Below are 12,284 nucleotides of genomic sequence, written 5' to 3'. Positions count from 1 at the left end.
ACCTGGAATTTTGGCAATATCATTACTAATAAGAGCTGGTGTCCCCCGAGAGAGAGATGTCCCTAAGTCTCATTGAAGATAAAAATTTCCCATTGTTTCTCATCCAGAAAGTATGATTCTTATCTCCTTTCACCTTCTACTTTTTTTGCCTCAAGATCTTGGTTACTTCTCGGTCCATGTCATCACTATTGATTAAATCTTGTAAACCCAAATTGGTTTTCAGATTGTGGAAAATTATTTAGGATTGTTCTTATTCACATTGGATAATTACAGGTTAAATCATTTGATTAGGGTGAATTAGTACAAATAATGGCAGGGTCGTGAAGTTGGTCTTCATTGAGGTCAAACCCTGACTTTCCCTATAGAGTCTTGCTGTTTTGAGAAAGTATGCATTTGGAAACATTTGTAGGTGTTAATGGAGGAAACCAAAGGAGTTGAGGAAAGAAATAGGAGACCTACAGTGGGATCTGGGTCCCAACAGTAATGGCTATTCTTAGATCCTGTCCATATGACTTCTCCAACAGAAGTGTTGGGCCACAAAAAGGCTGGGTCTGGCCACAACTTTGGGAGTTCTGTGTTTACCTTTGTGTCAGTTAGTCCATGTTTGTTCTTTGACTTGCACCTGTATCAGTTTCAGATTTGTTTGAAAAAGGAGATTTATAAATTTGATATTCAAATATACCACCATTCTGGAGTTGAAACTTGAACTCTCTTTCATACCTAGAAAAATTCTTTTCCAGGTACATCCTCAAGTATCTGGGTGTTACAGTTTCTTACCCATCTCCTAGAATAAGATTTGTTTCATCTTCATCATCATCATCATAATTATTTTAAGTCACAGAGAAGTGTCTTGAAAAAACTGGCTCCTTTTATCTGGTACCCATCAGGAAGTATTAACTCTTTTGGGGGTATATTACTCTACTAGGTTAATGGAATAAAATAATAAAGAATAAAAAACAACCCTATTTTCTTCTTGCTAGGACCTAAAGGTTTAATGACTAAGATAGTAATGTTAATTCATTAAAGTAATTTTAGAGGATCATGCATGTGATGAGCTTTCAAGGTCTGATATACTTGTTTCCTGTGCTTTTCCAGAAAAGTTTTTACTTATAAGGTTTTAGTTTTTATTTATGAGGTTGTAAGACGATAGAACAACTCCAGGACCTTTATGGAATTTTACTAAAAAATGATTTTCTCCAGCTCTTCTTCTGAAGTCTATCCTAAAATGCCTTTGAACTCCCGAGCTTATTTCTCTTGCATTCAATATGCATTCATACCGCAATATCTTCTTTGACCCAGAAAATATTGACATCTTGGGTTTACTGTCTAAAGATCAAAGTTGTCATTGTAACTGGTGACAAAACAAGCCGAATAGAGATTTTAGTCTCTCTTAGTTTTGATATTCCTGTGGTCTTTGTCTCTAGGTCAGTGTAAGTTCCTGCCAAGGTATCCTTTTGCTAAGCCTAAAATTCAGAGTGATCAGTCTGAGTTTGCTGTTGGGACAACTTGGCAATATGAATGTCTTCCTGGGTATGTCAAGAGGTCATTCTTTATCACCTGCCTAGAAACCTCCAAGTGGTCAGATGCTCAGCCAGTCTGTAAACGTGAGTAATCAGTAATAGAAGAATCTTTGGGTCTATAGCATGTCTCTATGGGCTAACCTATTATTTTCAAGATAAAAGATGAGAAAGTTAGTAAGTAATCTCAAATGAAAAGGGCTCCTAGGTTCTCCATGTTTTCTTTTACTCCTAAGGGTATTAAGTATCAGGTATTGGGGTTAAGTCGCACAGCTGGCCAACCCTGTTTATCCTATAATCTTCATGACCTTGTTCTATGGTCTCTGTACTGCGTTACAGTGATCTTAGAAGTTAGTATACAAGGAATATTAGTTTCACCTCATATTAGTTTTCACCCAACTCAATTCAAGAAATATTTTTGAGTAACCACTGGGTATGAAGCGTTAGGCTAGATGGTGGGGCTTGGAAGAGATATAAAAATTAATCTGCTAGTCTCTGTCATTGAGGAAGTCCTATGTTATTTGTAAAGACTGATTTTTAAACAAATACTGTACTATGGTGTAATTTCTTTTATTTATAGAGATAAAATTTTATGATATCATAGAGAAGTAAATAATAAGTACTATCTAGAAGGATAGAGAAATCTAGGCATTACAGACAGAGGAAACAGCATATGCCAACGCATAAAGGTATGGAAGAATATGATGTCTCTGGAAAACAGAAAAATTCAGAGTGGTTAGAATATAAGGTGCATGATGAGGAATAGTAGTTGATTAAGTGTATTGGAGTTTAAGTGTGGTGGGCCATGCATTCTTTTCCAATAAACAATGGTAATCATTGTAAGTTTTTGAAAGTGGGGAGTGGCGTGACCACATTTGTACTTCTGAAAGATAATGTGTGCAGCAGCATAGAAGATGTGCTGGACCAATGGCGACCAGCATTAGAAAGGTAAATTTTATTACTCGAAGATCCAATGAGAGATTATAGTGGTGGCAAAATAGTTGGCTTGGAAAGAGATTTCTGGAATCCAGTCATGAAAACTTGGTGATCTATTGAATTAAGGACAGGGGGTAGAGAAAATGAGTTACAGATAGGAAATGATGACTGTGAGTTTTTTTTGTTTTAAGCCATAAGACTTGGTAGATGTTGCCATCAACTGACAGAATATAAAAAGGGGAAATAGAGATTATAAATTATGGCTGACTACAAATAATGTTTGCATCCATGCTCAGAAACATAGACTACATGCATTAAACAAATAGTGTTATGGTGTTGACTGATCCTTTGGAAGACAGAAGTTTTGTAAATGCCCCAAATTTCTTTGAATAAACATAAGTAGACTACTCAGCAAGTCCAGTCAGGTTGGAATTTAATGTAAAACACAAAACATCCCCCAAATCCCAGTCCCAAATCCTGTTTTGTCTTGTTCTCCCTTATAGGTAAATCATGTGTGAGTCCTAGAGAACTCCTCCATGGCTCTGTCCTTGCACCCAGGGGTATCGTGTTTGGGTCAACAATTACATATTCTTGTGATAAAGGGTGAGTTGCCAGGAGACATCTCCAGAGTACATGGATATTAGAACACTAGTTTCAACCCGAAATCACCCATCTTCCAAAAGAGAGCTGAGTAATTGCCACCCACCCTTAACCATAGATAAGTAAAAAGAGAATCACCTCTCTGATTTGCTCCAGAGGCAACTCTTCAGGATTACCTAGTAGAGAGGATCCCTAGAAGAGAAAAAGATTTGGGCTATTCTTCTTCCAATTTTAAATCTTCAGTGTTACTGACCAGGAGGTCAAGTTTCATTTGTCTTTAGGTTGTTGAATCTTTTGTATGAGTCCTTAATCTGTCACCATTATTTGTCATATATGATATTCTATTCTTTGCCATTCTTTCAGTGGGAAAAGAACTAAGCTTTCCTAAAATGTCCAGCTGGGAGATGATCACTCATCTCTTTGTCTTTAGATATCGACTCATTGGTGACTCCTCTGCCACATGTATTATCTCAGACAATATTGTAACCTGGGATAAGGAAATGCCTTTTTGTGAATGTGAGTAGAATTTTCCCTTTATTGCACCTAGGTAATTCCTCTTGTCCCCCTCCAAAGAGAAAGTGGGCATCTACACATCAAAATAAGTAGCCAGGTGGGTTACACTTGGCTTGAGTAGTTCTGAACACAGATCTGTGGTTTATCTTCTTCCATGCCCCCAATCCCATTACACATTCCTTTGCTTATTGTCTTTTGATGATACATTATCTCATAGTGAATAAGTGCTCAAATCTAAAATATGCCACAAGATTACACACTGCCAACTTTAATCCATGCAAAACGTTCGCCAACCTAGGTGCCTTTTTTTAACAGTTTATCTGTACTTTGGGGTTCAGGACTGGTGACCAGATCAGATTTTTGTGGGTTTTTATCAGGCCAGTTCTGTGTATCTTCCTACCTTGCTACTTCCCATTTAGAACCATCTTTGAGATGAGGATACAGAATTTCAATAATAGGGGTTAATTGTAGGCTAAGTGGAAGTTTGGTTTGCAAGAGTTAAGACAAAATTCCCAGAAGGTATAATATTTAAATGCCTTCTCTCTTTTCCTATGTACCCCATCCTCCCCAAGCTATTCCTTGTGAGTCACCCCCAGCCATCTCCAATGGAGGCTTTTACAGCAGCAGTAGCGAGGACTTTTACTATGGAATGGTGGTTACTTATAAGTGCCATGTTGGACAGAATGGGAAAAAGCTGTTTGACCTCGTGGGTGAAAAGTCAATATATTGCACCAGCAAAGACAATCGAATTGGCATCTGGAACAGCCCTCCCCCTCGGTGTATTCCTGTAGTCAAATGCCCAATTCCAGAAGTTGAAAATGGAATTATGGAATCTGGATTTAGACGCTCATTTTCCTTAAATGATTCTGTGATGTTTAAGTGTAAGCCCGGCTTTACCATGAAAGGCAGCAACACAGTATGGTGCCAACCAAACAGCAAATGGAACCCTCCACTGCCAAGGTGCTTCAAGGGTGAGTTGGGCTGAAACTTTGGGGACATAGAAATAAATTGAGACTTTGGGAGGAATAGATACATGGTACCTATGAGAAGAGGAGGATAAAGACAGTGTATGTAGTTGGGTATCCTGGTTAAAGAATTTAAAAGTAAACTTTGAAAGTAGTATCTAAATGTTGAAGAGTTGGGAAATTTACTATATTCTGGGACAGTGCTAGATATGCATTAATGTAGGGGAAATTAGAAGACATTTTAAAAAAATGCAGGTAGTACCAGAGCTAATGATCAGAGATTTTAATATGATTAAAATCATATGTGATTGCCAACAAACACATGAGATTGCCAACAAACACATGAAAGAATGCTCAACATCATTAATCACTAGAGAAATGCAAATAAAAACTACAATGAAATATCATCTCACACCCGTCAGAATGGCCATCATCAAGAAATCTACAAACAATAAATGCTGGAGAGGGTGTGGAGAAAAGGGAACCCTCTTGCACTGTTGGTGGGAATGTAAATTGATACAGCCACTATGGAGAACAGTATGGAGGTTCCTGAAAAAACTAAAAATAGAACTACCATACGACCCAGCATTCCCACTACTGGGCACATACCCTGAGAAAACCATAATTCAAAAAGAGTCATGTACCAAAATGTTCATTGCAGCTCTATTTACAATAGCCAGGAGACAGAAGCAACCTAAGTGTCCAACAACAGATGAATGGATAAAGAAGATGTGGCACATATATATAATGGAATATTACCCAGCCATAAAAAGAAACGAAATTGAGTTATTTGTAGTGAGGTGGATGGACATAGAGTCTATCATACAGAATGAAGTAAGTCAGAAAGAGAAAAACAAATACCATATGCTAACACATATATATGGAATCTAAAAAAAAAAAAAGATCATGAAGAACCTAGGGGCAAGACGGGAATAAAGATGTAGACCTACTAGAGAATGGACTTGAGGATACAGGGAGGGGGAAGGGTAAGCTGGGACAAAGTGAGAGAGTGGCATGGACATATATACACTACCAAACGTAAAATAGATAGGTAGTGGGAGGCAGCCACATAGCACAGGGAGATCAGCTCAGTGTTTTGTGACCACCTAGAGGGGTGGGATAGGGAGGGTGGGAGGGAGGGAGATGCAAGAGTGAAGAGATATGGGGATATATGTATATGTATAACTGATTCACTTTGTTATAAAGCAGAAACTAACACACCATTGTAAAGCAATTATACTCCAATACAGACGTTAAAAAAATCATATGTGATTAGATTTTATTTAAATGAGGATAAAATAAACTCTCAATCCTATTGGCCAGGCCAATGGGGGAAATGGGCTGATCAGAATTTGATTCAAATTACTATAGGTATTATACATTCTCCTATTGAAAAATGTAGCCTTTATGGAATAAGGCTAGAGTTAAGATCAAGTCACTTCCCCCATTCCCCCTTTCTCCCCTACTCTTATTGAGAAGTGCCTGACTTACTAAAAACCTGGCAACATTGGGAGCGCCTCCCATAAGGCTCAGAAACTTCATCAGTGGTTTGGGAAGCAGGAAGAAAGAGGAGATTTTTGGTGGTAAAAATGGATTATAATAGTTTGATTCCCTTGGCTACAACATTAATGAGAGTATATCCATTTAAATGAAATGGGAAAATGATGAATGGGAATAATGTTTCCTGGCATAGATCAAGGTACAGAAGGAAGATAGATGCAAGGTTGATCGTGTCTAAAATATGTAACACATGTTAGCCCCACTGCACCTCACCCAAAATAGTGTCTGCCTTATACTTTGGAGAATTGACATGACCACCTTCATCCAACTCCTGCCAACCTCAAGTTGGCTTAGGTTGTAGAGAAGAAAGTTCTTATTTCAGAAATAAAAGGACTCTGGTCCTGTTCTTTTCTCAGGGTGTCTACCACCTCCACATATCTACCACGGTAATTATAACAGATTGGATGAGGAATTCTTTGCAGTTGGACAGGAAGTGTCCTACAGCTGTGAGCCTGGCTATACTCTCATTGGAACTAACCCTATGCAGTGTACCTCCTTGGGAACCTGGAGGCATCCAGCCCCCAACTGTGAAGGTGCCTAAAGGTCTATTCCATCTCAAGGAAACTTAGCTGTTTCCTGACTCTTCATGTGCCAGCCTTGTCTCTTTTTTCCTAGCGAAATCATGTGATGCCATTCCAGACCAACTTCTCAACGGTCATGTGGTAGCTCCTCCTAATCTCCAGCTTGGGGCAGAGGTTGCATTTGTTTGTGATAAGGGGTGAGTGCAAGGTGATGGGGCCTGACTTGGGGCCTATGATCCATAGCTAAGCATTGCGAAGTGTGACCTTTAAAGGTAGTTAAAATTCTTTTCTCTCCTTTTCTTTACCCTTTATGATTAAGAATTCTGTTATTAAGCAAATTCCATTGATTTTCTCCAAATGTGTATATTGTGCATGGCCAGCCAAAGCTGAGAATTATCCTTTCATCATGTGCAAAAGCAAAGTTTGGGCTCCGAAGTTAAGGCTTCTATTATGGAGTCTGAATAGATGTTGGGGGTTCAGTAAGAGGAGCTCTTTGAAGTGAGATTAGGGAACAAAGTCTTTGATGTTTTCTTTACTAGGAACTGAGGTTATGCTCTTCTAATGGTCAAGAAAATCTTGATATTTGGATGCCAAAGAGGAAAGAGAGAATTCAAGAAAAGAACAGATCATTAGGACTGTTTTCTCTGTGTTTTTAGCTGGTCTGAAGTCCTCACGTAGCTTGGCTGATTCACAATCTTAGACATTTTCCTTAAGCCAGAAATGCTTATAAAAATAGAGGCCATTAATACCATATACTTGAGAGAAGTGATGAATTCCATGCAACCGAGAATTGTTTTGTTCTGGTGATGATTTGCTGCCCCTTATTGTTTAAGGTACCGGTTAAATGGCCAATCTTCTAGTCAGTGTGTCTCAGAAGGAATGAGAGTACTCTGGAATAATAAGTTTCCTGTCTGTGAACGTGAGTAGAAAGCAAAAATAATCGAGTATGGATCGTGCCTCTTGATTTTTGGTGTATTCTCATGCATTTATCAATTATAAAATCTTATCAATATGAACATATATATGCCACTTTTCTGTATGTTCTAGAATGCAGAACAAAGCTAAATTTATTCAGTTGACTACATATGGTATTGAGTATTCTATGTGTATAAGGATAAAGGCTCTCGAAAGTTACCCCTACTGAAAATGAATAACACTGATGTGCTGAAATGGTTTGGCTGTGTCTTCTTATGCCATTTCCTCATCTGATGAGCAATTCTTGGAGCTAAATGGAAATCAACCAGAAGTTTTGGAGGTTGGCAATTTTTCCTTTATTCTAAGACTCACTCAGGAAAGGTGTGCATATACCAACACAACTATAAACAATTAATATTCTTCATGCCTATTAGGACAAATAAATAAAAGGTATGAGGTCACTATTCCAAACCTCTGATCACTTCCTGTGGGTCTTTCAACTGGGACCAGCATCAAAGGATGACAAATGACTTGCAGTGAGGCTGCAGTATCTTTTGTAACGGGACAGAATGTGGTCTCACTACTTATAGCACCAGCTGTGTGTTTGAAACAGGCACTGCACAATTAGTATGTTCCAGGTACTGTACTTGCCCCTTCCAGGTAGTTTTATGTCACTGGATTCTCATTACAACATTGAATTATACTAGACTAGGAAACTGAGGCTTAAAGAGGGTGAGACTTGCCTAAGGTCACACAGCTATTGAATGACTGTGGGGATTTGAAACCAGGTCTAATGAGCCCAGATTTCATTAGTCCATGTGCCTCTCCACGTGTGATTAGTATGTCATTAACATATTATTTTCATGTACTGTTTGCCTTTTGTTTCATTATTAAAGTTGATTGGACACAGAACTATTTAATAAGTTCTGTTTCATTGTTATTGTTTGGTCAAGATGGTTTATAGTCCTATATTGCTTTGTTTGCTGAGGATCAAGAGAAAGGTAAGAATTTAGGAACTTGGGGACAGGCAGGGACTATGAGTAAGAAATAAATTATACAAATTTCTAAGTCTATTTCTGAAAAAGTGACATGACCTATATTTGGACTTTTACCTAAATTTGAATCTTATTGTCATGATCAGTATGACCACATATTTTCTTTTCTACTTTGCAGGGATTTTTTGTGACCCTCCTCCTCGTATCAAAAATGGGCGGAATAGTTATTATCCTAGTCCCATAGCTGTTAACGCTGTGGTGAGGTACAGCTGCTCGAGTGCCTTCCGCCTCATTGGAGAAAGTATTCTTTTTTGTATAACTAAAGACAATGTAAATGGAATCTGGGATAAAGCTGCTCCTATCTGTGAATATTACAATAAAAATTCTATTTGCTCTGAGCCCATAGTACCAGGTGGATACAGAAATAAAATGTCTAGACCACCATACAGACATGGTGATTCTGTGACATTTACCTGTAATGCCAACTTCACCATGAAAGGAAACAAAACTGTTTGGTGCCAAGCAAATAAAACATGGGGACCAACACCACTACCAACCTGTGAGAGTGGTGAGTAGAATGAAAATAAAACTGATTCAGGAGCTTGGAGCCTCGCATTTCTGTGCAGATTAAGTTTGGTATCATTCTGAAGGAAGAACAGTGTGGATGTATGAATGGTAAGGGTGGAGGGAGGAAACAACGGAAAGGGTGAAAATTACAGTTTCCTGGCTTTTTCTTGGTTGTAGAGGGATGTAAATGTTCATTCAACAAACATCAGTAGAGCAAAGAATTTTAAACTGTAATGGAAAAATCTAACTAAACACACCTAATAATTGAATGGAATAAGTCCCACAAGGATGGGGGCCAGAGTTTGTTTGGACTGCGGGAATTGGGTTTTACAGTTTTCAACTGCATATCTGGGTTATTGTTAAAACGAGAAGAAATGTGGGCTCTAATAGCAAAAACACAATGAATGGATTTAAAATTGATCTATAAAAGCTGTTAGTATAGTCTGGCAGAAATGATGTGCTGTTCTCTTTGGCCTCTATAAATACTTTCTGAGTGATCCACTATTTTTCAAACTCATGTCCTAAGCCATAACATTTCAAATCAAGTAACTTTGAAAATAAGAACTACTGTAAGCTCTTCCTTTCCTTATTATTTGGTGTGGTTTATGTTGCTGCTGAACTCTAAATCTGAATTTCAGTTATGTAATTATGGGAACCGGCAATATTTGACAAAAATTATACCATCAAAATAAGGTATTTATTTTCTTAATAAAGAACAATATTGATAAATTCTAAATTGATTAAAGGGTCGAAAAATTATTATTAGAAAAATATGGTTCTATCTGTCTGTAAACAGATATATAGTCTTGGAGGGAGGGAAGATCTGAAGATAGTCTCAAGTGGGGTGACCATGCAAAACAATTAAAGATTATAGATAGGATTAAAGATTATAAAGATTTAGATAGGCCTATATATATTGACATGGAAAGATATAGATTATTAAGCAAATAAAGCAGGGCCTAGAATAATATGTATTGAGTATACATACATACCCAAAATATGTGTATAGATATATCACATATAGGATCCAGAAACACTATATTACTAGTATCTGGCAGGATAACCCCATAAATAACAACATGCTACTTTTGGAGCAGAAAATAGGCTTAAGGGTAGAATGAGAGTATGAGTGAAAATGGACTTTTTTTTTGGTAATTGAAGTTTTTCACGCTGCAAATGTGATTCATAAAGTGTAACTAAAAATAAAAAATAATGTACTATTTGTGGTATAAAATGGATATAATTAAACCATACCTGTTTGATCTTTAAAAGACTGAGTTGAAAATTAATGACGACTGCTTAGCATAGACCATGTATCATTTATTTGGATGTATGTACTAAGTCAAAATACAGACTGTGAAGGAGCTATCTGATGACATTTTTCCTAATGTGTGTGTGTAAAGATATCTCCCTGGAGTGTCCATCACTTCCCACAATCGCCAATGGGTATCACACAGGGGAGAGCGTTGATTCCTTTGCCCCGGGATTGTCTGTGACCTACAGCTGTGAACCTGGTTACTTGCTTCTTGGAGAAAAGACCATTCGCTGTTTGTCTTCGGGAGACTGGAGTGCTGTCGCTCCCACATGTAAAGGTACCCTAAATTTACAATCAATGTTAAGAATTTGGGCTACTATGTTACTTGCCACACTTTGCTCATCTCTGGCTTGTTTTCTTAGAGGCAGAGTGTAAGCCTCCAGGACCATTTCTCAATGGGCAGTTAAAGAGGCCCACAAGTCTTCGGGTTGGTGCAACTGTGAACTTTTTCTGTAGTGAAGGGTGAGTGTCTAGAGGGCCTATGAGATTTAATTCATTTGACTTATGTGTGCATGGTGTGTACTGTGAAACCTGCAGAAGGTTTCTCTGTGACGGTCGATGGGCAGCTTAAGGTTGTGAGAGATAATGCCAATAAAAGGAGTTGGTGCCCACAAATTAAGTGAATTTGGATTTTAAATAGAGGGTTTTGTTCTGCCTAATAGTTCTGAATGACCTCCCTTTGTCTCCAGGTATCGATTACAAGGTCAACCTTCTAGCCAGTGTGTAATTGTTGGACAGCGTACTTTTTGGACCAAATTTCCAGTATGTGAAGGTAGGTTAAGTGACTGTGGTTTGCAACTAGTTCCTTGGCCAGAGGTTCAACAGGACACCACATTCTCAGCTTAACTGAAAGTTTTCATGCATTTCTTACTATATAGGATCTTATAGAGCAAAGATCTCCCCCAGAGATCTTTAGATCTTTAAGGGATATGTTCTTCACTGAAACCATCCTTGAATTACCTCTTTGTCCTTTGCTTACTCAAGTAAAACAGGGTTTCTAAGCTTTTCTTTCTCTGAAAACTATGTACAATTGCCAGCCAGGCCATGCACATAAAGGAGATTATATACTTGGTAAAAGAAATCAAAGGATCAGCAAAGTAGATATATTCAGGAATAAAGTTTTAAATCATACTTTCTGAATTATATTGCTATAGCCGCTTTGACAGATTCATTACAGATTCCAATATTACTGTCCCTGAACCCAGGATGTGAGAGTGGCATGTAGCAACACCCAAGACATTCTTTGTTTGTAGTACAGTCGGAATCTTGTCATCTCTCTCTGTAATTTCCTAGAAATTCTTTGCCCACCACCTCCTCCTATTCTCAATGGAAGACATACGGGCAGCTCTTCAATGAATGTTCGGTATGGAAGCACAGTCACTTACACCTGTGACCGGGGCCCAGAGCAAGGAGTGAACTTCATTCTCACTGGGGAGAGAACTATCCGTTGTACCACTGATAGTCAGAAGACTGGGACCTGGAGCGGCCCTGCCCCACGCTGTGAACTTTCTGTTTCTGAGGTTCGGTGTCCACCTCCCCAGATCCTAAGAGGCCAAATATCATCCGGGCAGAAAGATCAATATTCCTATAATGACACTGTGGTATTTGCTTGCGTATTTGGCTTCACCATGAAGGGCAGCAAGGGAATCCGATGTAATGCCCAAGGCACATGGGAACCATCGGTACCAGTCTGTGAAAAGGGTGGGTATTCCAATGCTCGGAACAGGTGCCACTGATTCATCCTTCTGAAGCGTTAGAGATGGGGTTATGGACTTCAGCAGGGCCTTTTCCAACTTCCAGTCCCCTCAATTTTACAAAATATAGTGAAGATAAATTATAAAGAAGGCTTTTTAAACACTGTCTCTCATTCATTTTGTAGG

General features: G+C 38.4%; 1 protein-coding gene across 2 annotated transcripts in view; it reads left to right on the top strand.

Moving 5' to 3' along the window:
- The window catches only part of CR2 (complement C3d receptor 2), a 34,181-nt gene that overhangs the window by 4,720 nt on the left and 17,177 nt on the right, over positions 1–12,284 (top strand). The window contains exons 2-13 of one of the 2 annotated variants that reach the window (XM_067729121.1): positions 1,425–1,604; positions 2,957–3,056; positions 3,484–3,569; positions 4,139–4,537; positions 6,448–6,624; positions 6,707–6,809; positions 7,446–7,531; positions 8,701–9,090; positions 10,493–10,681; positions 10,767–10,866; positions 11,094–11,176; positions 11,698–12,105. In XM_067729121.1, coding sequence (XP_067585222.1) covers positions 1,425–1,604; positions 2,957–3,056; positions 3,484–3,569; positions 4,139–4,537; positions 6,448–6,624; positions 6,707–6,809; positions 7,446–7,531; positions 8,701–9,090; positions 10,493–10,681; positions 10,767–10,866; positions 11,094–11,176; positions 11,698–12,105 — 2,301 coding nt within the window. The remainder of the gene's footprint in view (positions 1–1,424; positions 1,605–2,956; positions 3,057–3,483; positions 3,570–4,138; positions 4,538–6,447; positions 6,625–6,706; positions 6,810–7,445; positions 7,532–8,700; positions 9,091–10,492; positions 10,682–10,766; positions 10,867–11,093; positions 11,177–11,697; positions 12,106–12,284) is intronic. The other variant, XM_067729120.1, reaches the window with a different exon arrangement.

This window comes from Pseudorca crassidens, chromosome 2, assembly GCF_039906515.1.
Source record: "Pseudorca crassidens isolate mPseCra1 chromosome 2, mPseCra1.hap1, whole genome shotgun sequence".
Taxonomy (NCBI): Eukaryota; Metazoa; Chordata; class Mammalia; order Artiodactyla; family Delphinidae; genus Pseudorca; species Pseudorca crassidens.
This window is presented reverse-complemented; position numbering and strand designations above follow the sequence as displayed.